At 41.8% G+C, this 27531-nt stretch overlaps 1 protein-coding gene across 9 annotated transcripts in view; it reads right to left on the minus strand.

The window, feature by feature from the left end:
- Positions 1–27531, minus strand: part of KIT (KIT proto-oncogene, receptor tyrosine kinase) — a 77589-nt gene that overhangs the window by 33248 nt on the left and 16810 nt on the right. For 4 of the 9 annotated variants that reach the window (XM_072943734.1, XM_031688017.2, XM_006198138.4 and 1 more), the window contains exons 2-5: positions 11759–12028; positions 8268–8549; positions 6876–7012; positions 2638–2806 (exon numbers count right to left, since the gene is read on the minus strand). In XM_072943734.1, coding sequence (XP_072799835.1) covers positions 2638–2806; positions 6876–7012; positions 8268–8549; positions 11759–12028 — 858 coding nt within the window. Of the gene's footprint in view, positions 1–2637; positions 2807–6875; positions 7013–8267; positions 8550–11758; positions 12111–24295; positions 24422–27531 lie in introns of those variants that run through there. The other 5 variants (XM_072943727.1, XM_031688006.2, XM_031688002.2 and 2 more) reach the window with 2 other exon arrangements.

The raw sequence follows: 27531 nt of genomic DNA on the forward strand, positions 1-27531 counted from the left end.
CAAGTCAGCAGAATTACGGAAGAGTTTTAATCTTATTCTTCTATTTATTTTTCAAAATTGGAAAGTTAATTATAAAATTTTAAATTGTCCTTATCTTTGGCACTACTTGGCTAAATATAATTATATCCCACATGAGGTTCTCATCAGACTATTTACTGTCCTTTAGTTTCCTACAGATTCAGAATAAAAAATGGAGTCCAACTGCCCTTTGTACTGATGGAAGACATATTTTTCAGGTGAAAATAAAACATCATCCAAATGAAATCAAGGATGGAAATCACCCCCTTATTGTAATATCTGAATCATAAATGGTACCCCCTCCTCTGCCATTCTTTAAGCTAATTTAGGCTAATTTCGAGGAAATTAATGTCTTGTCTGAATGCTACATTAAATGTTCAGGTACTCAAGGTCATAAAGTCAAAGATACTACAGAATGCAAAATATTTAAATATTACAGGCAACAACATTTGCACTCTTTTCTCTCACAATCACGTATATGTATAAAATACTTCAGTTCCTCCAGAGTTTATCTGTAGTCTAGTTTGCTCAACATAGTTTTATGTCCTATAATAGAACACAGTCTCAAATTCATGAAGTATAAGAATTACTAGAATCAAAGAGCCCCACTCGAGTTGTTATAACATAAAAAATGATTTCTTCAAGTAAGTGTGCATTAAGAAATTGGTGATACATTAACATTTAATCAAGTGCTAACACTATGCCAGGCACATCTATAAAAGCCATTGCCTTTCTCCTTTCCGCAGCTTTGGGAGTTAGAGGCTGTGCTTCTCAGAAGAGAAAATTAAAGTGGGATGCATTCAAAAGTTAAGCAGCATGCAAACTACGATATATAAAATACATAAACAACAAGGCCCTGCTGTATATAGTACTGGGAACTAGATTCAATATCTTATAATAACCTATAGTGAAAAAGTACCTATGTGTGTGTGTGTGTGTGTGTGTGTGTGTGTGTGTATAGATAAAAAATTGAATCACTACACTGTATACCAGAAACTACCACAACATTGTAAATTGACTACACTTCAATAAAAAATAAAAAAAAAAAAAAGTTAAGTGACAGAGCCCCAGCTCAAAACCAGGTCGGGGCCATCCCGAAGCCCCGTGCTCTGCACCACTCCATCTCATGTCCAAATCCTATTTCCAGCCCCTAAAGAAATTAGTTTTCTCTTTGTCTCTTCCTGTCCTTGTTCCACTCCAACGCGCTCCTGAAACAGCACAAAACCAGATTCAGGTTTCACAGTCCCAAGTCTTTCCAGTTATACAGTTATATTCTTGGAAATTGATGAATGGATTTTAAAAATCTGATTACATACAACAATATGCTCAAAACATCCTTACTAATTGCTTTCTGGAGCTGAAGCTGATATATCAACATGCTCCCTAATCAACTTAGCAAATTAGCACTTATGGAGTTTAATATTTTAAAAGCATAGCCTTTTATTCAAATTAATAAATGGTTCACAACCATGTTTAGGGACAGAGCAGTACTCTTTCTCTGGGCTGGCTTTATAATTGCAAGTAAAGTGTCTCTTCCACATTCAGTCTGGTGAGATACTTTCCATTACAACATGGGCAGAAATGCCAAAATCATGGCGATTACTGTGGGAGAAATCACAGACCTGTAACATTGCTGCATAAATTATTGAAGAAATAAGGGGGAAAGGAGAGAACTGAACACAAATATCATTTCATTTTATCATTGCTCATGATGAAGAATTTCACCACCCTAACAAGTACTTAAAAGTCAAGAGCTGAGAATTTGGTTGCATTAAAAAGACAAGAAAATAGATTAAATGCCAACAATATTCAAAAGACAAGAGGATAAATGATTTAAATTATTTATTTAAATTATTGTTATTTTCAGTAAATCAAAAACATCATGTACTTCACTACAGTCTGCTCTCATTAGGTAGATATTTAGTAGAGATTAGGTAGAGATTTCTGGAGCAGGGAAGACTAAACCCAGCGTATATACCAGAGATGATGGATGGAGTTAGGGCACAGGTTACCAGGTTTCTGTTTATGCTCTGTAGAACCAATGACCTGTGCTCAGTGGGCTGCCTTCCTGAAGATTTATGCTATAAGCCCATAAGGTTGGAGGACAGGGTGAGGTCAGGGGTGTACTGAGGAGGAAAAGCCCAATTCAGCCCTTTCTACTAAAAAGGCACTAGTACCCATGAGCGGTAAAATGATAAACCAAAAGGCTGAGGAGCCTCACGAAATGACTTGGGGAAATACTTTAAGCTCTAAGCATATGCACTCCTCCAAAGGGAGCATCTGCATCCATTTCCAAACTCAAGCCATTCAGCAAGGACTAGAATTTTGGGGAAAGCTCAACCTACATTTCAACTGTTGGGGGGGAATCGGGGAAGCAGCAAATGACACGTTCAAACAACTTCAGTTACAGCTTTCCACTTCCCTCCGTGAAACTGGCAGAAGCTGCTTTTGTGCTCTCGCCGGAAGAGGCTACAACAATCATTTTCTTTCATGTATTCATTCATTCACTTATTCATTCAGTGACAATAAAATATCTAAGAATCTGTTCGACATTCCATTAGCAGAAAAAGGAAACTATCTAGTGATTTCTTCATTCACTACATTCCCAGAGATATTTACCTACTACTTCTAAGGTTGTTGTGACATTTGCTGATCCAAAAGTATTATTGGCGTAACACATGAACACTCCAGAATCGTTAACTCTCGCTGAGCTGACAGTCAGTCTTTCCTGACGTAGAAAATTGAAGTCACCCTGATGCCAACTATTCCGCTTCACCTGTGCTTTAGTCTGTGGGTTTCAGAAGGGAAGGGAAAAAAAAATCAAAGATTACCATAAAATTTATATTCAGGATCTTTCCCAGATAAGTTAAAAATAGCAGCAATTAACTTTTCCGTATTAGCATTCATTATACACCACTTAAGAAAGAAGAATAAAACATCATGACAAGTCTGTCATTGGAACACTTCATATTACAGGATTATATTGAAAGATAGTCATTATTAATGATTGGAAAAAAACATGAAAATTCGTTTCTTCATAACCATAGCATACATAATTCCAAATTCTCTGCAGTGCTAAATATTTTTTAACGGTGACAAACTTTAGAAGTTCCTACATAGGAAATATTACAGAATACTGATATTTTTACAAATCAGCATACTAAATGTATCCTCTTCGTACAGCACATTAATACTTCCTATTATATATATATTTTTCTATGCTATATCCCAGTGCTTGAAAGAAAACATATCACTAATAACAATCGTGCTATTTTATTAGCATTTATATTATTTTCATGAATGAAAATAGAATTACAATGTTTAAGTCTAACTTGAGAATTCACCCTATAGTTCTTACCCAGCAGGACTCTGGCAACTGTTAAAGGAAGTTTCAAAGTATGTGAGACATGAGACTAAAGCCCAATTTTAAGAATAAGCTTAAAATTTTAAGCATAAGAAAAATGGTTGTAAATTTACTCTTGTGATCTCACCATCCCCCTGGTAATATTTATCTGTAGATAAAGCATAGAGAGATTCCTTGTATGGAAAACATCATGGGGAAAAACCATAGTATAAACTATAACCGCACTGTGAAGAGATGAAAGGGAGTAGCGGAGAGTGTTCTGCATCTTCCAAATTTTCTGTAACGTGAATACATTCCTACTACAATCGAAAAAAAAAAGCAACTGAAAAAAGAAAGTAAACAGGAGTTGATACTGACATGGACCAAGATCAAGGGTGATTCACTGGCCAGGCTTTGGTGAAGCTATTAGCATCAGACCGCTCTGACAGTACTGTAAATCAGAGCAATCCTTCTAGAAAGCAACTTGGAGGCATGTTCATACCCCGGATCAACTCTAGCACATTTATCTCAAGGAAATAACTCAACAGAAAACAAAAGCTCCAAGATATTTACTGCAGTGAAAAATTGGAGATCACCTAAATATATACCAGGTATCAATACTATGAATCTGTGAAAACAAGAAAAATGCTTATTTTATGCAAAAAGCACAAAATGAGTATACCTTAAAACTATAACCAGGTGATAATACAAATGCATGAGGACAGAGAGAAAAGAAATATGAAAAAAAAAATGGGCAATCCAGCACTTATAAGACGAAACACATGACTACTGAGAACTTGAAATGCAGTAAGTACAAATTGAATTGTGTTGCAAATATACAGTATGTTCCAGATTTTGAAGACTTCACATGGAAAAAAAAAAGTATAAATATCCCATTAATAATTGTATGTTCGTTACAAGATAAAATATTTTGGATATACTGGATTTCATTAAAGACATTAAAATCAATTTTACTTTTTTACTACTCTGTCATGTATCTACTAGAAAACTTTAAATTACATAGGAGGCTCATATTATATTTCTATTGCACAGTTGCTGCTATGTACAATGGTGGGATTTTTATCTATTCTGTTTTTCTCATGTTGTTTTATTTTCGGAAAAGTTTTTACACTAAAATAAGCACACATAAAATGCCAAAGTTGAATGTTTTGAAATAAAAAGAAGAGAAACCTGCTTTGTTAACTGACTGTGAGATCTTGGCCAAGTCAAAGATGCCACTTGTCTCAGCTTCTGTTTCCAAAAGGGAATGAGAGAACAAAGGTCGTTAAAGGCCTTTGGAGTTTGGAGCACTATGTCGACTTAAAGACATTCCCTTCTAAGAAAGTCTCCTAATAATTGGCAGAAATCTGACATTTTGCTGCCTAAGAGCAATTGTTAGGAAGAAGAGAAGGGGAAAGAGACATTTTTCTCTGGCTTCTTCCAGTCCACCACTTCACAGACTTCTCCTCTGCAAAGGCAGTGACAATGGACAGGCCACATACTGTGTTCTAGATTCACAGTCTCTTCCTTGTAGTCCCTGCAAGAGCCCAGGAGGCCCTGTTTAGGGAGTTGAAGAGGACAATGAACACTTCGGTGCCCAAAGGAATAGTTTGGTCATAATTGATACAATATCAACACCTAAACCCAAAGGCCATAATTTAAGATCCTGTCAAAGATCATAATTAAAAGCAAGTAAAAACATGAGGGCTTTCGTAGAAGTATTAGAAAAGCTAACCAAGATTCACAGTGTTGAATAAACTCCATGACTCTCTTTAACCGCAAACAAACAATTTTAAAACAAACAATTGCAAAAATTCTACAATAGTCATTTTACCCTAAACTTCACTGTGAGTTAAACTTATTCCAAATGATCCAAATCAAATGCTACGGATTTTTAAAATAATTTCATAGTGCTATCACAGTGCTACGTATTCCAAATTAAGCCAAAGGATACCAATAAAAGATTTATGGATGAACCCTGGCATGCAGCCATGAGTCCCATCTGCAAGTCACACACGTTACATATTGTTTGCCCGTGATTTGGTTTTCCTTAACCCTTGGAGGTGCACGCTGGGATTTCCCCAGAGCTCCCAACACTAAAGCCTTATCTACCAGCGCCAGTGGATTAATTGGGAATGGCATGCAGGGCTCCTGGGAAAATGATTCAGAACAAAACTGCCTGGGGCAATTTAATTCCTTGGCTCAAAAAGGCTAATTTTCAAGTTACACGGAGACTCAGATACACACACACGGTTTAAATTGTTCTCTCATCTGAAATCAAGGATCATAGAAAGGCAATTAACATGGGATTGTGTTCTATCAGGATAGTCAAAAATCCATACATAAGCTATGGTTTTTATTAAGTTATATGATGCAAAACTAGAACTTGTTTCTCTGAGCCACTGGTTCCATTCTCCTAGCCAATGGCAGGCTTCACTGAGCAAGGTTATCATCCATCACAGGTCTGCACCAATTCCATCATAATGCTTTGCTTTATGCTAATCACCATGGTTACTTGTTTAGCCAAGGATTCTCAAAACAGGCATGAAAATGCCAATGTTGAATATGGAGCATGAAGAGGAAGAAGATGAAGAGGAGAAGAAAAAGATAGTTTATTTCCAACGTAACACATATGTGTACTAAAGAAAAACTACCATGAGAACAAATTAATGAGATGGCCAAGATTATTCAAACAAAAATTTATTGAAAACTCCATCAATAAGAATCTTAAAGCAAAATATTAGGGAAATTGGACATTTTAAAGACTTGCTACTAATATGAGTATTCGGGGGAGGGGAGAAACTTCAAATGTAACTGGCTGAAATTTATTTAAGATATGCCTAACATGGTATCTGACATATAGAAGACATTCAATATGCATTTGTCAAAAGAATGATAACCAAAACATGTCCAAATGTTTCAGGTTAAAGATTACCATTTTATTAATAGCGACTAAAACAAATAGAAAACCATTAGCAACCTGATCTCAGGTAACCAGGCGCAAAGGAGGAAATCAGATCCATACAAAGAGAAATCCATCTCTAAAGTGGATAGGCCACTTTGTGGGGGAGGGAAGAGCATCCTGGTTAATACCTGAGACCATTTGTTTTTATAGATGGAAGGAAAAAAATTGGCAACTGTTCCCAATATCTTAAATAATCTAGCCTGAATAGCTTTAAAAATCAAGATATTTATACAGTTAACCATTACTTTAAAAAAATCATTCAGAGAAACAGCATAAAGTAATAATGAGTCTGAAGTTTCTGATTTTCTCAAAAGAAATTTACAAAATGACATTTCTTTGTTACTAATAATGGACGTACACATCTACATATGGTGCTAGGAAAGGGGGAAATAACGCATCTCAACACACTCCCAGACGGTTCCACCTCTGACAGACACACCAGCTGAGCCATCCCCAGACAATTAATAGTCTCTTTTAAAGAGAAACCTTCAAAGCTCCCACCTAGAGAGAATGGTATGTTGAGAAAAATGGAGGAAGCCATTCACTCACCTGGCTGTTTTCCCTTATCCACATGGAGTCCACAGAACTAGACACATCTTTTATCAAGCACGTCACTGTGAATTCCTCCCCTTCCCTGAGAAGAAAGCTTGCTTTGGACACAGACACAAGTGGTACAGCTCTGATAGCTAAAAGAAAACGACATGAAACACAGCCCTCAAATAACTGGTTGTACGATAGCATGACATCTAAAAAAATTTTTTTACTTTATTACATTGGCGGCTTGGGATAATTAATTAGGTTTGTTTATTTACTTAGTGGAGGTACTAGGGATTGAACCCAGCACCTTGAACATGCTAAGCACGCACTCTACCCCTGAGCTCTACCCTCTCCCCTAGCATGACATTTTAACTTACCATTTTTCCTCAGCTGTCCACAGCTCACTTTGTGGTCTTTTAAATAAAACATAAGGTAGGGTACTAACCGATCTGTATTACATGCATATCTGAAGAAATCAGCAATTAAATTATGCATCCCTCAAGTAAACTCATTCCCATCCAGTGACAAAGATAGCAGTGTTGCTCTGAGATTACAACGCCCCTGAACAATGCTGTTTTGAAACAGACAGAAGCCCTGGCATCGTGAGGCAGCCTTCATCTTCACCTCACATGACCTCGATGGTTTCCTGAGGATGTGACCTACAACTAATTATATTCTTTTAGCCAAACAGGCATTTTTCCCAGGCACTGTAAAAAAATAGTATCTTACTTGTTTCTTAAAATCACAGGTTTTAAATCATCAAACTTTCCTTAATTCCAATGAGCATCCTTTTTCAAAATCCTTAATCACTCAATCGCTAAATGCCAACTGGTATTGAATTAGATGATCTCTGAAATACAAAAAAATCTAGGTATCTTCCAGCTACCAAAATATTCTACATAATGCTGCATTAGTCACAACGTCCATTGTCAGCTGGTACTTTCCTCCTTAGATTATGAATCGTTTGACAAGGCATTAAAATTAAATAGCTGAAGAGGCAGTCAATTCATAGATCAATAGTAAATCAAGGAGTGAAAATCTGCACGCTCATCTTTTTAAACAGTGTGACTAAGGCTTTCCAAAGAGTTTCTCCTGGAAGCTACACTTTGTGCAATTATAAAACTTCGGGATGTCCTGATGTCAGTAGGTTTGACGACTGACCGCAGGACAGTCTACTCATCCAGGGTAGACACACGCAGCTGAAGGTGGTCATGGACCAGTCACGTGGGACTGAGATTGTGAAATAAAGAATTCACAAGTAGCTGGCGTTATTTTGAAGCTAGGGGAACTACTCAGAGAAGCTGCGTGACCAACATACTAAGATGGACCACTGACAAGAAAGAAGACTTCTTTTAGATCAAAGGATGCTCTGACTCCCGGAGGAAAGGAGGCACGGGCCCATACCTGCCCGGACTTTGAGGGTGAATTTCTGCGACAGCACGGACTTGCCCCCTTGGTTCGCGGAGCAGTGCAGACAAAGCCGATGATACTCGCGCTTCACGTTTCTGATGGTGATGCCAGCCTTGGGGTCAGCGACAAACGTCAGGTCCTTGGGAAGAGGTTTCCCCTCGCACCCGGTCAGGGAGTAATGGGTCACCTCCGGGTCCGTCAGAGGACAGCGGACCAGCGTGTCGCTGTCCTCTTTCCCGTACAAGGGCAGGAAGACGAGGAAAAGCTTCTCGGGATCTACAGCATAACCAACAATGAGTGGTTGAAATGGCTGGTCACAGACACGAAAACACACAGATCTAAAGCAGCGCCACTCCTAACAATGATCCCTAGTGACCCCAGTGGCTGCCGGCTTTATTCCTTGCGAGCAAAAGCAGAATTTATCCTATTCATATTCACAAGTAGGAGCTAACATTAAGGAAACGTTTGTCAGGTGTCAGGCACTAAACTTGGACCGTGACACACTTGACCTCATTTAATTCTCAAAACACCCCTGTGTGGTGGACACTAGCATCATCATAATTTTATAGGTGAAGAAACTAAAGTCTCAAAAACAGCAACTCTCCTTAGGTGAGATGGCCCAGAAATGTCTGGCTGGAACTCAAAATCGGGTCTGATTAATGTTTTTACTTAATTTTATTTTTTAGTGGAAGTACTTGGGATTGAACCCAGGACCTTGTGCATGCTAAGCACGCACTCTACCACTGCGCTATATCCTCCCCAAAACTGTCTGATTGATACCACAATTTGAGCTCTTAAAACTCCGGGAATATTTTATTATCATAGTTCCTTTTTTTCTAAGACAGGTAACACTCCAAGGAGCGTAGGCAAGGAAGAACAGGCCAGCCTGGTGACACCTAACAGCTGGGGAGAGGTGTTCTCCTCTGACCCCTCCACGTGGGCCGCTTTCCAGAGTTCCCAGTCCCCAGGATCATTCAGCTTCTGAGAAGATTCTAGAAAACTATCGAGAGGCCAACGAGTACACATAACGTGTGGGCCTCACTGTATTCTTAGTCCTTGAAAGATGTTTAAATAGAACTTCTGGAAACCAAATAAATTCTTATGCACAAGTGTAAGTGAGCAGAACCCTATGGGGCCTTCCCGGGACAGGTCCCTCCCCCTTATCCTCTGCTGTGGCTCCTCTCTGAAGTACTCAGATGATAGTATTTCCCACATATTTCCTGAGTTTTTCAGATGTTAAAAACCACCATCAAAGGGAAGAAACGAACTACTTGATGATCATGAGCACGTGGCCCCCAGACTTCTGGCGACCAGGGGTTGATGGTGTTGACCGCCCTGTTACCTCAACGTCAATCAATCAGAGAATCATGCACCGGCTGATCATGCACCCTGCGACCCTCCTCCCTCACCTGGCCTTTACATAAGCTTTGCTGAAACCCTTCAGGGAGTCTGGGGTTTTCTTGGGCATGGGCCACCCCATCCTCCTTGCTTGGCCCTACAATAAACCTTTCTCTGCTCCAAACTCTGATGTCTCCGTTTGTTTGGCCTCATGGTGCATCAGGCACATAAACTTGCATTCAATAACACAAGGGGACCTTATGAGTTTCAGAAATGCAGTGGCAAATGCTTGATCATCCAAACCAGGATGCTTGTGAGTGACAGGAGGTACCATTAATCATTATTCTGGGACACCAGGCGTGGACTGGGAAAGCCTCAGGCCAACTGGGACCTCACATAAGCAAATACAAACCTCATTCCATAGGTAAAATATGCTGCCATCTCTACTGTGTAAAGATAATACAGATACATCGTTGGGCCAACAGATTACACATAAAATGTTTTTTAATTGTCCTTTCCATCTGGAAATTGGGTGTTCCAGAGAAATCAATGTCATAACCAAAATATACTTTTTGTTTAATTCTGACCAATTTTGAAAGAGTTCTCCAAAATGAATTATGCACCTCCCAGCCTCACTAATTTATTCTGCAAATAAATTATCTCATAATGGCTGAGCTATGGTTCGAGGCTACAATTGGTTAGTTTTCCATCTACTCTTTCTCAGTCAGTTGAGTCTGGGTCCGACAACAAAGCCCTGATTTCCTTCATTGCTGTAAGATAAATTACTGAAGGCTCCAAACATCGTAATCCAGTAATAATTAAGCAGAGTTCTGAGTTACTGAGGGTGACTTTCCCTATAAAGAAAATCTGTGAGCTCTGGTGATCCTGACTTGGCTAATGCGATCGTTTCCCCATTTTTCCAGATGTCTGCCCATCATATTAATAATAAGCAGGATACTTCATTACCACCTGGAAATTACAGAGTACCTTTCTTGAATGGCAAAGAACAAACATAGTTGGCTTGACAATCAGGGACCCAGACCCAGAGGCTAGTTGTGGCTCATCAACCTGTATTTCTTTTCAGCGACCCACCCAGGGAAGAGTAATCAATAAACTAAAGAGAGGCCGAGTCCATTTCAACCTTCTTTATAGCAAATATGACAATCAATTTTATTCACCCTTGATTAACCTTGATGGAGCCAGAATTTGCACAATTCTGTCTCCCTAACAACAATTACATAAGGAAGACAGAGCAGGTGATCGTGTCCAAATGCTGCAGTGAGGAACTGTGACTCTTGAGGGCGCTCTGACCAACAATCTAGGATAAATGCATTTGGTCTTCTGCAATGCCATGGATGAGGCTGCAATGATGACCCCAGTCCAGGTACAAGTCCAGGACTGGAACTGAAACGCTTTCTCCTCCTATGACCTGGGGATGTCTCTTCAGCCCTGAGTACTTCACCTTTCACATCAACAAAAAGATACTCCTCCCCCACCCCTCCCCTGACTCGCCAGGAAACCTCCTCCTGGCAAGGATATTAACAGCACAAACACCGATGAATCACTGAATTCTTCACAGGAAATGAGGTACAGAAATCCAACGATCACATTTTCCTTTTGTTTCTAAGAGGTCACAATGTTTTAAATGAATGAATTGCCTTCTATTAAGAACCCAGGAAGGACATGGGGTACTTAGCTGACTGAGTTATTTTTTCTGGAATTTACTCCCTAAAAGTGGGTCAATTCTTTTGAAGTGTTGGTCTGTTTAGGCCTTCAGAGGCCTTGAGTTCCCTGAAGTGTTTTTACTAAGTGGGAGTATCTGGAATCTGAAGGCATTAAAATGCCGCTTTCCCAGAGGGCCTAATTTATTCTCAGGGTTTACTCACAGCACCAGGACAAATGGGCTAACCATACTGTAATCTCATTAGGAAGAGTCGCACAGCCTTGCAGACCTTCGGCTGGAGTCGTACCCAAAGTCGCTATGTATCAAAAGATTGGGGAAACTCACAAAGATTTTGCTTGACGCCCTCTAGGCCCCGCCAGTAACATTTTATCTATGATTCAGCCATGTGTTCCTATGTCACCCATAATTAGGGACAGGACAGAAAGTTCTCCAAGCAGATCATCACAGAAAGCCAAGCATTTACCTCTCACAAACACATAGGTGGAAGTGCTGAAGCCGCCTTTGTTGGTGCACGTGTAATTGCCCGTATTCGTGGCCTCTGCTTTCTCCATGATCCATTCCGCATGTCTGTTCTCACTCAGCTGACCCAGGGTCTCAAAAGTCCATTTGACAAATCCTGGGTCGGTGCATAACAGCCTAATCTCATCGCCAACACTGACGATTAACTCTGATTTTGCTGGATGGATGGATGGTGGAGACAGTCCCCCTGGACTCCCAGATGGTTGAGACAAGCCTGCCAAGAAAAACGAAAATCGTGTTGAACATGATCTTTTTCTCTGGCGGAATAAAGCCTTTCTTCCAATATTGATTTCCATCTTCTGTGTCCTCGACAATAAAAATAGGACAAAGCTGCCCAGCTATTTATGGTGACAAGAGTTCTGTTTAAAGTTTCTTATGTTCATCTAGAAAATTAAGTTATTTTCTGCAACCCTCAATTAATCCTGAGGGTCACATTTGGTATGCAGGCCAAGATGTGCTGATGCCACGGCCTTCTCTGGGTTAAACACACATTGGGGTCAAGTTTCCACTCTGAACACGGGCCATGGCGATGATACTGACATGCCAACACCCAGCTTAGAAATAACAAAAACAAAATCTCACACTCTTATGAAAGATGACTGGCCCGTCACTCTTTTGGCAAAATATACATGACCGTGACATAGCTTGGCTTTTTCTTAAAGCTCTGTGAATTCAGTTATGTCTATGCAATCCTCCTTATATGGTGATGTTCAACAAAAGGAGATCTATGAGTTTCAAACAACAAATGCAAAAAATGAAAATCTTATTTTAGTGATCAGGCCACATTCCCTAGCATACACTGGGTTGCAGCCTAATCATCCTAGTGTCTAGAGTGGTTTCCTACATAAGAAACTAATTTAAAGATTCAAAACTGAGACTCTGAATATGAAACCTGAGCCTTAGAAAAATTCACTGCAGCTTGTTCATTCATTCATGCATACACGCATGCATCTGTTGCACGAAGGCAAGTTATCTGTTCATCTATCACTTGTGATCTGCGAAAGCATTGTGGTAGGTGCTAGGGGAGAATCCAAGTAAGTGGGACACACAGTCCTTACACGCCAAAGCGCTTAGAGTACACAGTGTTCAACGTCAGAATATGGAAACATAGATACAAGATTTAGCTTTAGGCTAAAGAAGATGTAAGAGGTGGGCTGGACCTTCACAATATCAGACAAGGCAAAAGAGAAGACAGACGCGTACATAGGTATAGACCATATACACACTCGTGCACAATGAGATACCACAGGTCAGCTAGATTCAAGGCAATCAGTGAACAGCTCTGGTCCCCACGTAAGCAGAAGCCACGGAATCCACAGTAGGGATTTGAGACTACAGAGCAAGACATGACGTACTGTCAGAGAGAGGGCACTTTCATGGTTATAGGTTACAGGGCCATGAAAAACACACAAGGTTGACTCATATATGACCTGGGTGAGGGGGGCTGGGGCACCAGGATAACAGAGCTTCCTGAGGGGGCTTTCAATCACTTCTGCAGGATCATAAGGGGAAAGGTTCATGTACCTGAGACTTGTGCCCCCTCCACACATACAAGGTGGTGATACGAACTGACATGGGTTCTGAAGGAGGAGTAAAAGCCATCCAAGCCAGGTGGAGGAAGGGGTTGTGGGAGGCAGAGGCGGCAGGAGAAGCCATACCAGGAGCCTCTCAAGTTCAGGAAGGCGGGGATGGGGAGACAGAGGCATGGTCAGAACAGGACTGGGACGGGAGAGGCAAGAGACCTGCTCCCAGGTGCTACCTGTCAGGTTCTCACCTGACAACTTGAAATTCAGGTGGTGGAAGAGGAGAAACTTTTAACCCGTGAAGTTAAAAGATAGTATCAAATAATCAAAGGAAAGCGTTTGTGGAAAAAAGAGGAACACAATGAGTATCGATCCTGGAGAGCTCTTCCAGCTGAGAGGGTGTAGCAAAGAGTCAAGAGAGATTTTTTAAAAATGAAACCACCAGAAAGGAAGGGGAGAGGCTAAGAGGTAAGGAAGGCAACACAGCAGAAGGTTTCAAAGACAAGGCGGGTGGGTCCCTGGGCAGATGCTGAGCAAGATCAAAGGGCAGGAACACAAGCCCCCAGGTTTGGTTAGAGAGACACCACAGGAAATCCAGTTTCAGTTGAGTGGGAATTTCTGTTGGCGTCAAGGTTAAAGGCTGCGAGTGTAGACCTCTCCTTGGAGAGCTGCAGCAGGAGAAAGCACAGAAATAGATCTGTAGTCAGACAAGGTTAAAAGTCAAAAAAAAAAAAAATAGGAGGCCTGTTGACATCTAAAGGTAGGGTAAACAGAATCCGTGGAGAGGTACAGACCAAAGGGGCTCCGAGAAGGTTTCCTGCCCTTGAAGGTGTGTATAAGTGATCAGTCTCAAGTCCAGTTTGTTGTCCAGACAAACATTTCATCTGGGCGCCTCTCAACCATGGTATCAACTGTAGCTCCGTGATGTCACGCCAAGTCCACCCCCAGATCAGAAGATGCTCAGCAGCCCTGATTTACAGACGATTAACAATGAGGACAGTTATAATCGTCAAATGTTACTAAGCACCAACAACATGAGAAGTGCTACGTACGAGACTGTGCCCGCTAGGCCGAGCTTCTAAAAGGAGGAGCCAGAACATGGAAACAACATGGCTGGGATCGTTCTTAAAGGCATACAAAGCATTAAGTAATGAAATTGGGCACAGCGGTAAATGGAGATGCTATTATTTCAATTACTTATCTGCTTTAAAAAAGAGGAGTTGTTCTGTGTCAATACAAGCGATGCTAATAGTTAATTCTATCCAAAAATTCTCAAAGAATTTATATTGCAATATATTTCAATCAATTCAATCTTCTCAAGAGTGGATCTTAAGGACAATGTAGCTACTACAATCTGGTTAAATAAATTACAATCTGGTTGAATAAATATTACTAACTTCTAGAGACCTGCCACCCCAATGTAGGCAAGGCCTAGCTGTGTGACCTAAGGCAGGCCACTTGACCTCTCTGTGCCCAGGTTTCCACATTTGGAAAATGATGATAGATCCCCATGACTCATTTCACAGAGTTCTTATGGGAATCAAATGCAATAAATACGTGAAAGAAGCTTAACACAGGACTGGGCAGTTTATAATAAAAGCTAGCTATTACAGTTAAGCAATAAAGCATCTTAGATAAGAATGTGGCTCTTGAGATAGGACTGTCTGGATCTGCATCCCAGCTCTGCCACTTACTAAGTGTGTAGCCCTTAGGCAAGTTACTAACCAACTCAGCCTCGGTTTCCTCATCTGTAAAGTAGGGACAGTAACAGCACCTATTTCATAAGGCAGTTACATCAAGTACTCAGAACTGTGCTCAAGCACATAGAAAACACAGTAAGTACAAGACACAATTACTCTAAAAACAGAATCTCTTATCTTCCCTTCAATCAGTCCTGAGTTACTCACTTCCTATGGATGCAAATGGTTCCATCATTTCCCAAACAGATTTCTGCCTGACTTCTCCCTCCTTGGCAGCAAATCATAGCAATCTTTCCTCAGAGCCTTGGCCACACATCCTCGTGTGACTTTCCACTCCTGCCACCCCACCCCAGACTAGCCATTTAACAATGTCACAGAGAGAACATCCTCTCTAAAAGATCTCCGTGCCTCCAGTCTCTGCACACGCCCCTCCCAAGTCATCCTCCCTAATAACCCTCAGATCCATCAGCCAAAAACACCATCTTTTCAACAATCCCACTCCCAGCCTCAAAAACCCTACTGACATCATGTACATTACCAAACACATTCACAGGATTATTTTCCAGCTGTCTCCTCTGGACCCAACCAGTCTCTCCAATCAGACAGAACCTTAGGTCAAGGACTCTGCAAATATTCTTCACTCCTTGTTATGCCCATCTCTCTGCCCGTGTCCCCAGGACACAGCTACTTCACCAATACATCTTGTCGCCACGTGGAAAGCCCAGTCCTCATGGATGTTGTTGCCTAACCACCCTAGGTCATGATTACCTGTCCCCACTAAATCCCTCCAACATGCTCAGCCCCATCACCCATTTGGCTTCTACTGATGCACCATGCTGGTCTACATCTAGACCCTACCCCCCTGCTTACTCCAAGGTCTTAGGACCCTCAGAGTAAGGATCATTGTACTCACATAGTCATCAAAAGACTCCCTTCAATCCCTGAACATATAAAAGACTGAAGGAAGGACAGCTTCCTAAACACCCAAGCCCGGAAAGAGATGCCAATAGTCCATTGACCTATCCCCCAAAGAGGACAAATGTCCACTCTGTGGCTCCACTAAAATAAGGAAGGTTTAATTCATCCATTAAAACTACTATGGGTACCTCCAAACAAGGCACCTCCAAATTGGAGATCACTAGTTAAGCTTTACTCCTAGAGTTTTAAAAAATAATACATTTTTAAAATAATCGCCACCAGATGCATTCACGGTTCTGTTTTCAAAATAAACTATGTACAAGTTCAACCCTCAAACTCACACTATAAAATGAAAATAGAGCTTATATCAAGAGTGGGACTGTAGATATGATTCTTTTTTTCCAAACTCTCTTGAATGTTGTTATAATGTTCTCACAATAAAAAGAAGTCTAGAGATTCATGGTAAAAAGATGTATTATGTGTATGTGTGTATGTGTATATATACCTTTATTATAGTTAAAAATCAAGACCAATAAGTTATTCCAACTGAGATTTGAAATTGCTCTGGGATCACACATTTTGAAATATGGTACATAGCAAGTTCTCAACAAATGTTTGCTGAATTGGGTTTTATCTATATCAGGACCCTTTGCATTAGAAATGCACTTCCCTTAATTATGTTTGGCTAATAAAAATACTAAGTTATTTTCTGTCCCCTGCACACATGTTAATTAATGAGCACCCCATCACCACCAAAATGGTAAAAGGCAAAACCCATCATTCTGGGGACCAAGTGATAGTGAACGATGGCTTGCTCTGGGCTAGGAACTCCAGGACCTATTCAGCAAATATTTTCCATGTATCTTGCTAAGTGCTGAACCCAGGAGACAGTCCTTGCTCTCAAGGAGCATAAACAAGAGAGGAAAGGGGAACTTATGAACAGTTGACAATGCAAGATTTTAACAAGAGCTCAAGATAAATACCAACATATGCTCTGTAACCTCTTTAACTGGTTGAAACAGATACTTGTACACCAACATTCATAGCTGCATTATTCGCAATAGCCAAAAGGTGCAAAAGGTGGAAATAACCCAACTGTCCATCAACAGATAAATGGATAAACAAAATGTGGAATACACATACAACAGAATATTATTCAGTCATAAAAAGGAATGAAATTCTGACATAGGCTACAATAAAATGGATGAACTTTGAAAACATTAAGCTAAGTGAAATAAGCCAGACACAAAAGGATAAATACTGTATGGTTCCACATATATGAAGTACCAAGAAGAGGCAAATTCATGGAGACAGAAAGTAGGATAGAGGTAGAGGTTACCAACGGCTAAGGAAAGGAGGAAATGGAGAGTTATTGTCTAATGGGTACAGGGTTTCTGCTTGGGATGATTTAAAAAAAAAAAGTCCTAGAAATGGATATGGTGATGATTACACAACATTGTGAATGTACTTAATGGCACTGAATTAGACACTTAAAAATGGTACATTTTAAAGTATGTATATTTTACCACAATTAAAAAAAAAAACTAAAATTAAAAAAAAATCAACAACTCTTCAAGGCCCAGGTGTTTTCAGCCACCTCAGCTCTTTCTGTTAGCCCCTCACGTTTATCTTAAATTACATCATTAAAAAATTACCAGTTATTATTTTTATTTGTTCCACATAGTGGTGCTTGCAGGCATCAACAGCATCTTTCTTCCCAGCTCTCTATTACCGTATACAAAGTAGGTTTTCATAACAGAAGCTCTTCTAATCCTCTGGGCTGAATAACCTAGAAGTTTTAACCACACTGACTATTGGCCAAGAGACCCCGATGCTCAAGGCTACTAGTTTTTCTCCCACACATCTTTGCTTTTCTTCTCACACCATCTGCATCCTTTGGTTTTATTCTCAAACCTGTTTATGGAAGTTGGACTTGATACTGTATTATAGATAAACTAAGTACAAGTTACGAAAATTGATGAAATATGAGTGTGTGTATGTGTTGGGGGAGAGCTGTTAATTCTCTGATAACCAAGCAACCCACTTCATAAGTGTAACTTAGTGGCTCAACCAAAAAAAAAAGACTACAGGTACTTCCAATTAAATGTGGGTTAAACACTGGAAGATTGGGGGAGGGCCTCCAATTCATTTACACAGGGGGATTCTGCATCCGACTGTCTCAGAAGCACTACGTTTAAGGAAACTGAAATTAAAAATTGCAGACCTTGCGTTGTGGGTGTGGTTTATGGTGAGGGCAGCAGCTCAGACTCCCTGAGAACTCCCATCAGTCAACCCAAACTCAGAGAAAAAAGATTCTGCTTCTCCATCCAAAAAAAAAAAAAAAAAAGCTATCCACCTTTCTTCTTCTAAGCAAAAATAAACCATTCAAGGTAGGCCTGTATTTTCCGTGATCTGAGTCTAGACTGGGCTTCTACAGTAGAAGGTTCTTAATGATCTGTGTAAATGGGGGTGACTTTCTTGAGCATGGAGTGTGCCCCAATCACCTTTGGTAATGGTTGGACCATGTCAACTGTTACTTCAATCTTGAGTCTCAACTGTCCTCCTCAACTTGTTACATCTTTCTCAAGTGTCTAAAGGTGCAAAGACTGGATTTATAGCCGGGGTTAAAAGTAAGGAAGTCATTTCAAAACCTTCTCCTCTTTGGACGCAGATATAAGGAACCAGGCAAAATGATGGTGGGGAAGAAAACCCACGTAGAGAGACTTACTCTGGTTTTGGGGAAGTGGAGCTGTGACTAAGGCAAAACTCAAAGCTCCATTGTAGTTCAGCTACTCTTTGGTTCACATACTCTTTCACCGCAATTTGTAATAAAAAAGCTAATGGTTTGTACATCCTACTGTTTCTGACATACTTCTACATTCCCATAGGAATAAACTAGATAAAAATCAAGACGGAAGGATCCTAGTAATTGGCCCCAACACCCATGAGGCTTTAAAAACAAGTAGATGATACTGGAAATAGAATAAAGCTGGGGGAGAGGGGTATGAGCTCAGTGAAAACCACACGAGTCCTAAAAAATGCTCTTGCCCAGTAGTAGGGAGAGAGTGAATCCACTGTGAAGGAAGCCGTGCCATGGAGGGTCCCAGGATGGCCCCCGTGCCACGGAGGGTCCCAGCATGGCCCCCGTTCCACTGCAGTGAGGACACGCCAGCAAAACCATTAAGAAGTCTTCTATTTCAACATGCGTCTGCTGCATAATTATGACTATGGTAGTGAGCTAGATGCCGACAGGGAATTCAGCCCTGTGTAGGAGACAAATCCAACGTACATGAAATAAAAGTACTGAAAGGGGGCAAGCATGTCCCAAGACTCAAAAGAGGCAGCTATTATTCTGCCCAAAAGGATGATGAAAAGCTCCGGGGGGGGGGGGCGTAAGAGGTGAGTCAAGACTTTGTGTGTTTGCATGTGTCTCTGTCTGTAAGTGTATTTGAGCAAAGGTGCATCCTATGAGGACCCCATCCCACCCACACCCAAACTGTGAGCTCTCAGACTCCAAAGCAAGGCCTGGACCCATCTCCAGCCTCAAAGGATCACAGGGCACCAGGAATACATGACGTGCTGGGAGAAGGAATGACGACATACGGGAGATGCAGGGGTGCAGGACACGGGAAGACAATTTGGGACATCATCCTACAGAGCGGCGCTTTTCTGATCTAGGATGTTTGCTAACTGTCTCCTTGAAGGTCAGTTTCACTCAGTGGCAAACAAGTGTAAACATTCTTTTATAGTATATTACGTATCATAAAACAGAAAGAAAGAAAATTTTTCAGGGGAAAAAAAAACACAAGTTTTCAAAGAAGTTAAACTGCCTCAAAACTACATACTCCCAAACACCACCATCCAAATCCCTACTGCCTTCAACTTTTAAAAGCACCTCCATGGACAAGTTTGAGAACAGTCTTAAATGGGTCACATGAATTTCAATTCACAAATCTATTTCCGAAGGATTTTCTGGGTAAAAGAAAAGCTCAGCTGTATCTTTAATCTTGTAATATACAGATTTGAAGTACTCAAATGGGTAGAACTCATTGTTAAAATCCATTTGGGTTTGACAGGAGGTAAATAACAAGTAACTGGGACAATCTCCTCACTACCCTTTAAGTCTCTCATCACAATACTCCTATGTTCAGGGCCTGAAAAGGTAAGTCCTTGGCACAATGCAAATTTGTACTTAGCTTTTAAAAATAAACGAAATTTTCTCTCTGCACGCCAGGTCTTTGTACTACATTAGGTCCAGGATATTTAGTGATTAGACACAATCTGTTTCAATATTCAAGACAATAGACGGTTTCAAGCAATAGCCAGAGACCATCGTAAAATGATCAGCCATTTAAAAGTCAGTTTAAAATCACAAAATAACAAAGACTTCCTGTAGCACAGCTTTTTTTTTTGTTTTTTTTTTTAAAGCAGCTCCTTAAGTATATTTCAACATTGGTCTAAAGATTATGAACTAATTGACAGAAGGGACTGAAGGATAGAGGAAGAAAAGCTGGCGTGTTAGTCATTTGTGGCAAAGAGAGACAGCTCAGTAACAAAGCAAGCACTTCTGAAACATGTCTTCATTGATGAAACGGTAATTGAGCTCCTACCATTTGGCCTGGGTGGGGCTGGGGACCAGGAATCCAGAGCAGCCCAGTCGGGAAGATGGACTCACACAGATAATTACTGTACAATGAAGCAGGCCCAGGCAAATAGGACAACAGAGCAGGTGGGCAAGAGGAGGGGTCAGAAAGGATTCCCAGAGCTCAAATTAAAAGATGTGTGTGACCTGGCCAGGCTGCAGGCAGAGAAGATCTAGCAGGTGGGGGACCACAAGAGCAAATGTCACACAAATAGCAAGGTGCGTGCTTAGAGATGGTACCATCAGAATCATCGCGGCATCGAGGTGTGAGGCTAGAGACCCAGTAGGGCTTCCTTTGTCAGGGTGAAGAGGTGAGGCTGCCCTGATGCGGAGTTATGGGTGTATGTTTCCTGGGGTGGGGGGAACCCCAACAGGAGCAGTGAAGGACTAGTGACCAGGACAGGTAGGAGACAACTAAATTCAGACCAGAGCTGATAAGAGAATAAGCCAGAGGTGTGGGGATGGACAGAAGGGATGGGTGTTTACTAGCTGAGGACAGGGCCTCGGAATGGGTTGGAACTGGGCAGTGAGGAAGCAAGAAAAGAGAGAAAACACCACTATTTTTGGCTGAGGTGATGGGAAGATGGGGTGCCAACAGACTGGAAGGGGGAAAACTGATTTAGGGGCATTTGAACCAGCAGCTGGCAGCTGAAAGTTATTGCAAATCGAGTTGGGGAGGTGGATTAGGGCCACAAACATACTCACCAGCACACACGGGGTGTCTGTGGGAGTGGTAGCCAGGGGTGTCCATGAAATCATCCAGGGAGGGAGTGCAGACTACAAAGAATACAGGGGCTGAGGAGGAAATGACAAGGCCCAAGGTGGCTGGAGTACGGCAGAGATGGCCATGACTCGACTGCTAAGGGAGAACCAGCAAATTCCAGATTAGAATGGTGCAGAGGGACTTCTAGGTGGATGCTAGGATCTCAGAGGACATGGCAGCAGGCAGGGGAGCAGAAAAGGGCAGAGAACCAGTCCCAAAGACTTCAGCACACAGGATTCGTCACTGACGGCAGCGAGGAGGGATGGAGACTCGTGGAACTTACAGCCCTCATTTGCCACCCTGGCTGCACGCTGGAAACCCTGACATCCCAGCCTGACCCCCTGCCAGTCCCACCAGAATCTCCAGCAGTACCACAGTTGTGGGATGTGGGGGGACAGGAGCTTTGACTTCATGTGCTCTTGGGGGACAGTGACCTCAGGACCAGTCGAGGAGAGGGAGATGAGGGGGAGGGGGTAGGGAGGAGAGGGAAAGGAGAAGGGAGGACTCTTGAAGTCAGTGAGCAGGGGAGGCAGTGGCTAAGGGTGAAGTGGAAGAGACACGGAAGCTCCCATAGGGCTCACATGAAAAGCTGGGGGGTGAGTATGCACAGAAGCAGGCGGGAAAGGAGAACAAGGAGTGGGAGGCAGGAACAGAGAGGAGCAGAGAAGGCCACTAAGCACAGCTGGAGGCACCTAGGCCATCACCGCCTGACCTCAAAGGCTGATGAATGCGGCCATCAGGTGCATGAGCCCATCTGGGGTAGAAGGCACCAAAGGCAGGGTGAAAACCCTATTTTTAAGCCCCTCTTTCTTTGGACCTGCTCTTTTTAGGAAAATAACCATGGCACAAAGGAGCTGTGATACTACATGTGGGTCCCACAGTCCCACAAGTATCTGAAGCTCCCTGGTGCTAGAAAGAGATGTCCCAGCACAAATTGGGGTGGCCCTTCACTGGGGAGGCAGGGTCAGGCCACGCCATCCCATTCTCACCTCCTCATCAGCTCACTCTTCTGCGGGCTTCCATCCTGGGTGGATTCACCTGTGGTTTGGGCCCTTCCTGCCTCAGCTCCTGAAAGCGGTTTCCTCCCAGGGGCCAGGTCAGCCCCTCTACTTTCTGCCTTAACCACATGGCCAAACCCAGCACTAATATCACGTGTGTTGATCATAGCTTTCCTGTAGCATTTGCATTTTCCGCTTTCCTGACGGTTATTGTGATCCTCGGACAAATCACGCAGGCTTCGTTCTCTGCTATAAAGCAAGAGCATCCCATGCAGATTCCTTCAAAACTGCCCAACTGGGAGCTTCCCTGCACTTGAACCCTCAACTCCCCTCTTTCCATCAGTTCTCCATTCACAAGCATGCCATCTGGTGGCAAGAGAAGATGCCCTTGGGCTGCTTTTGCTTTCTGAAAAGCACACCCAAGATCAAGGGGATGTTAGATGTTCTGCAGACTTCTAAGGAAACTTACTAAGGGGACTCAGCAGCAAGGAGCCAAGTCTCCAATAAATGCCTTTGCAAGGACATCTGTCAAAGCTTTTCTCAGGTTGGAGGTAATGAGCAAAATTATTAATTGTTTGGTGTCTGCTAAGATATTTACTATTTGTACATTTTAGATAAAGTATGTAACTGCATATTTTTGCTCTGAAGCAGTTGGTGAAGGATATAAAGGAAAAAATGTAATGGTGGGGACACAGAGAAATTCTGGATTCTACATCTTGAGCAAGTCCCTTAGGTTTTAGGCCTGGTTCCTCTTCTGAAAAAGTAAAAAGAAGCTATCAAAAGCTCTAAGGTTCTAGGATCTGTCATCAAGTACCTAGGCCATAAAAGGGTCAAAATAAGCAACGCTTTATAAAGATCCAGTAGCTGGACATAAAAGGTACTCAACTCTTTGTGCCAAAAATGAATAGCACTAATTCTCTTATGATATAACTTTTTTCTTTTTTTTCATTTTTCACTTCTTATATTCTTTTTCTTCATTTCTTATATTCTTTATTGTATAGTCAGTTTACAATGTTGTGTCGATTTCTGGTGCACAGCATCATGTTTCAGTCATACATATACATACATATATTCCTTTTCATATTCTTTTTCATTATAGGTTACTACAAGATACTGAATACAGTTCCCTGTGCTATACAGTAGGATCTTGTTGTTTATCTATTTTATATATAGTAGTTACTTACTTTGTTTTTAAACTTCCATTTAAAAACAGAATTAGACTAAGGGCCTAAACATAAAATTTGATCTCTGGCTCTTACGTCTTATAAAGTGAGTAAGTAACAAGTGTGAAGATGCACGTATCACCCATTCAACACTGAAAGGATCCTTTTCAGCTTATTATTCTGCAAAACTTCTAGATACGCATACATCCCCAAGCAGCAAAGGCTTTCCTAGGGCTACTTAATACATTTCCTACTCACTCATCCTAAGAAAAATACAACCCAGTGTTTGAGGAAGCAGGACTTCCCCTTTTGATCTCAGACAAAGATATGTAGGGCCATTATGAAGTGGGTCTTTGAGGAGTCAGATAAGGTCTGGATGTGACTAGCACAATGTATTAGGATTCATCCCTGCAGCAGAAAAGAGGAACTTCCTCATTTTCAGTAGGTTTTTCCCAAAGCCCAGCACAACTCCTGTTGTAAATATGTTGATTTCCATGTTTTGAGTTCTGGAAAGCACTTACTAAGAAGCAGGTAACAAGCAGAGGGTCTCAATCCAATCATCACCCAGGCAAGACCTGCACTGTTGGTGAGGTTGGGGGGTAGGGGAGGGGGTAGCTCTTGGCTTCTTTCAACATTAACTTTCTTGACTTAACAACAACTAAAAAATAAAGTGAAAAGGAACAGGGGAAGAAGACCGTGGAGAAGGTCGGCCACACTCGTCGAAGACCAGCTTCACCTCAGACCTACGGAGCACGAAGCCTCGGTGGGTCTCACCTCCAAGCAGGCCCTCCTGGCTGCAAGGCTCAACAGAAATTCCGCAGGAGCTGGTCGGGTGCAAACTGCCCGCAGGTTAGCATTGTCCTGGACACATGTGGTGGAGTGTGGGCAACGAGCGCTCCAACTGGACTCATCACCATGCCATTTCCTCCAAGCAGGAAACTGAGAATTCTGCAAAATGCCAATTCCCAGGCTCAGAAGGGGACATAAGGTGGTGTTACTGGCAAATGAAACCTTCAAGAAATAAAACGATGTGACACCCTTAAGCTCCAGTACTAATTCTATATATCTCATTCTAATGACATCAGGTATGGTACCATTAAGCAAGGGTGAGGAGGGGAGGGTAGAGCTCAGTGGTAGAGCACATGCTTAGCAAGCACAAGGTCCTGGGTTCAATCCCCAGTACCTCCATTAAAATAAACAAACAAACCTAATTACCGCTCCCCAAATAAAAACAAAACAAAACAAAAAGGCAAGGGATTGTCTGGTCAACATCGACAGTCACGAACATAGATATATGCCAACTGGGGCATTTAAGAAACATTTTTTTTGGTAGTAAAATAGGCATAACACAAAATCTACCATTTCAGGCATTTTCAGTTTTACAATTAAGTGGCAATAAGTATTCACAATGTTGTGCAACCATCACCACTATCCATCTCCAGAACATTTTCATCATCCCAAAGTGAAACTCCGCACCTACTCAGGAACAGTAACTCCCCATTCCACCTGCACCCCTGAGAGCAACTGTTCTACTTTCTGCCTCTATGAATCTGACTACTCCAGGGACCTCACATAAGTGGAACCACACAATATGCGTCCTTCTGTGTCTCATTTATTTAACTCAGCATACTGTCTCCAAAGTTCATCTAAGTTGCAGCATGTGTCAGAATTTCCTTTTTAAGGCTAAATAACACTCCATTGTATGTATATATCACATTTTCTTTTATCCATTTATCCTGACCTTTGGGTTGTTTTCCTGAGGCACTTTTTAAACACTGCCTTCAAATGTGATCTACATTTTTGAAAGGCTTCTGATTTACTAGCTCTGAAATATGCTCGGAATAATACTTGGCTTAAGTAGATATTTAAGCTAACTTTCACCATAATGGGCAAACCAATACATTTTCTAGTGATTATACACTATAAATTCTTTTAATAGACCTGTCAGAAAAGGGAAATCACACCTTCCCCTCTATCCCATACCCAGAGTGGGCAGAATGTTTTTCCCTCTATTTCCACTTTCAAAATGAAGTTTTATAGCCACAGGGCTGGTTTAAAACAAAGGAAGTAAAAATAAAAGCATTCATTTTTTAAAAAATGAATTTTATCTGAATCAGTTGCCAGAGAAAAAGGTTACCAACACTGTCGACTGTCTTGCAGAGAGACTTGAATTAGCAGGGGCCAAACAATTTAGCTGCAGCCCTGGATAACAAATTGGGGCAAATCCCCATCCTCCCCTTTTTTTTTCACTGAACAGGTAGAAACATACAGGGAGACCCTTTATATTGCCTATATTATCTTGCCATGGAAGAGGTTCTGTCTGTCAGGTGCTAGACAGAGCCAGGTTCCAGGAAGGCAGGGGGTGGGTTTTAAGGTCCAAGTTGAATTTCAAGGAATGGGACTAGGGCTGAGGGCAAAAGTGAGCACGTGTCCCTCCTGAAGCCAGGCCCCACCCTAGAGGCACGGGACAGTGGGGGAGACCACATGGGTGGGGGGCAGAAGAAGGAACTCAGTCTGGGTGGCCTCAATATTCTCCTCAAACCCAAGGCTTAGACTCACGTGGTGTTTCGGGGGGCATGTTAGCAACTTCTCAAACAGGTCAGAATAATATGTATATACATGGACGAAGTAAATGTGGCAAAATGTTAATAATCAGAGAGTTTAGGTGAAGGGTATCCTGGAGTTCTTTGTATTAATCTTGCAACTTTTGTAACATTATTCAGCAATCTTTCAAAGTTTAGAAACCAGCTCAGAGACTGTAGATTATGGTGCTTCTCTGAGCTTGGATGAGCAAGGGAAAAAACAAGAATATAGAAAAAGGTGTGGGTTTTGGAGATTCCAAGCTGAGTCCCCTGACCTCTCCAAGCCTCAGTTTTGACATCTATAAATTGGGGGTGAGATACATCAGGATCCTTACATTATCTCTAAATCCCATACCTACCTTGCACTCAATAAATGGTCACGAGTGAGAAATAGTGTTTATGTCATTTGTTCTAAAACTTTCTGCATTGATTACGTTCACTTAATCTGACAGGAGTTTACAGTAGGTGTAAGAGAGTATGCTGAGCCCCAAATGTAAAACAAACACAACAATCCATCTGGCAAACAGTCAGCAGACCAGTTCCTCTATCAAGAAAGATTGCCACAAGCCACTCTAGATCCTAAAACCTCCATCTTTAAAAAGAATTTGAGCCCTAGTTCTCAATATACGTATTTTTATAAATTACACCCATGTGTGCTATTTGCCAACACTTCCACTAATTATCAGCAAGGCTGATTTAGCTTCTGATTTGAGGCAAATGCCCCCACTTTGAAGCTGCCACCTCTGGGAGGTAATTCACATGCTGTCACCTTCCAGAATAGGAATGAAAACCCCTAGCTTTATCCAGGCCAAGACAAACTGACCAAAATTTGTGCACCTCTGTTCTATCAAATAGATCTGAAAGTGGGTGGGGACCAAGAGGGTGCCCCAACATTAACTGTGAACAGAGCAGACACGTCTTCCCAGAAGCCCTGAGGGGATGAGGGACAACAGTCAGTTCCCTGGAAACTTCCCAGGTGCCACCTCTACCACTCGGGCTGCTGGTTTCTGGCTCGTATATTATGAACATCTTCAAGGTCAGTGGATTTCTCTCCTTTCGCGGATCCCTGGAAGCATCATACTCAAGATTATTTTTCTTGGCTGTCCCACAGGTCAGACCCCCAATGAAAACCAAATTATGAGATTCTGCTGCCGCGGTGCAAGGGACTTGACTTTCCAGGAGGATTAGATGGTGGTGACAACCGCTCCTGAAAATAAAACTCATCAGATGACATCTCCATGGAACTGCATATATTATCCAGCCCACGTGTCCTAGGAATAAAGATGGGGGGTTCCTCCCCCACCATTCATTCATTTATCTGAAATTTTTTCTTGAATGTTTGCCAGGTGCTGGGCCCTGGGGCAGCAGCGAACAAAGCAGGGTCTCTCCCCCTCCTGGAATGTGTATTTAGCTCCACCGGTGAGCAAT

Source organism: Vicugna pacos, chromosome 2 (assembly GCF_048564905.1).
Source record: "Vicugna pacos chromosome 2, VicPac4, whole genome shotgun sequence".
In the NCBI taxonomy this organism is placed as follows: Eukaryota; Metazoa; Chordata; class Mammalia; order Artiodactyla; family Camelidae; genus Vicugna; species Vicugna pacos.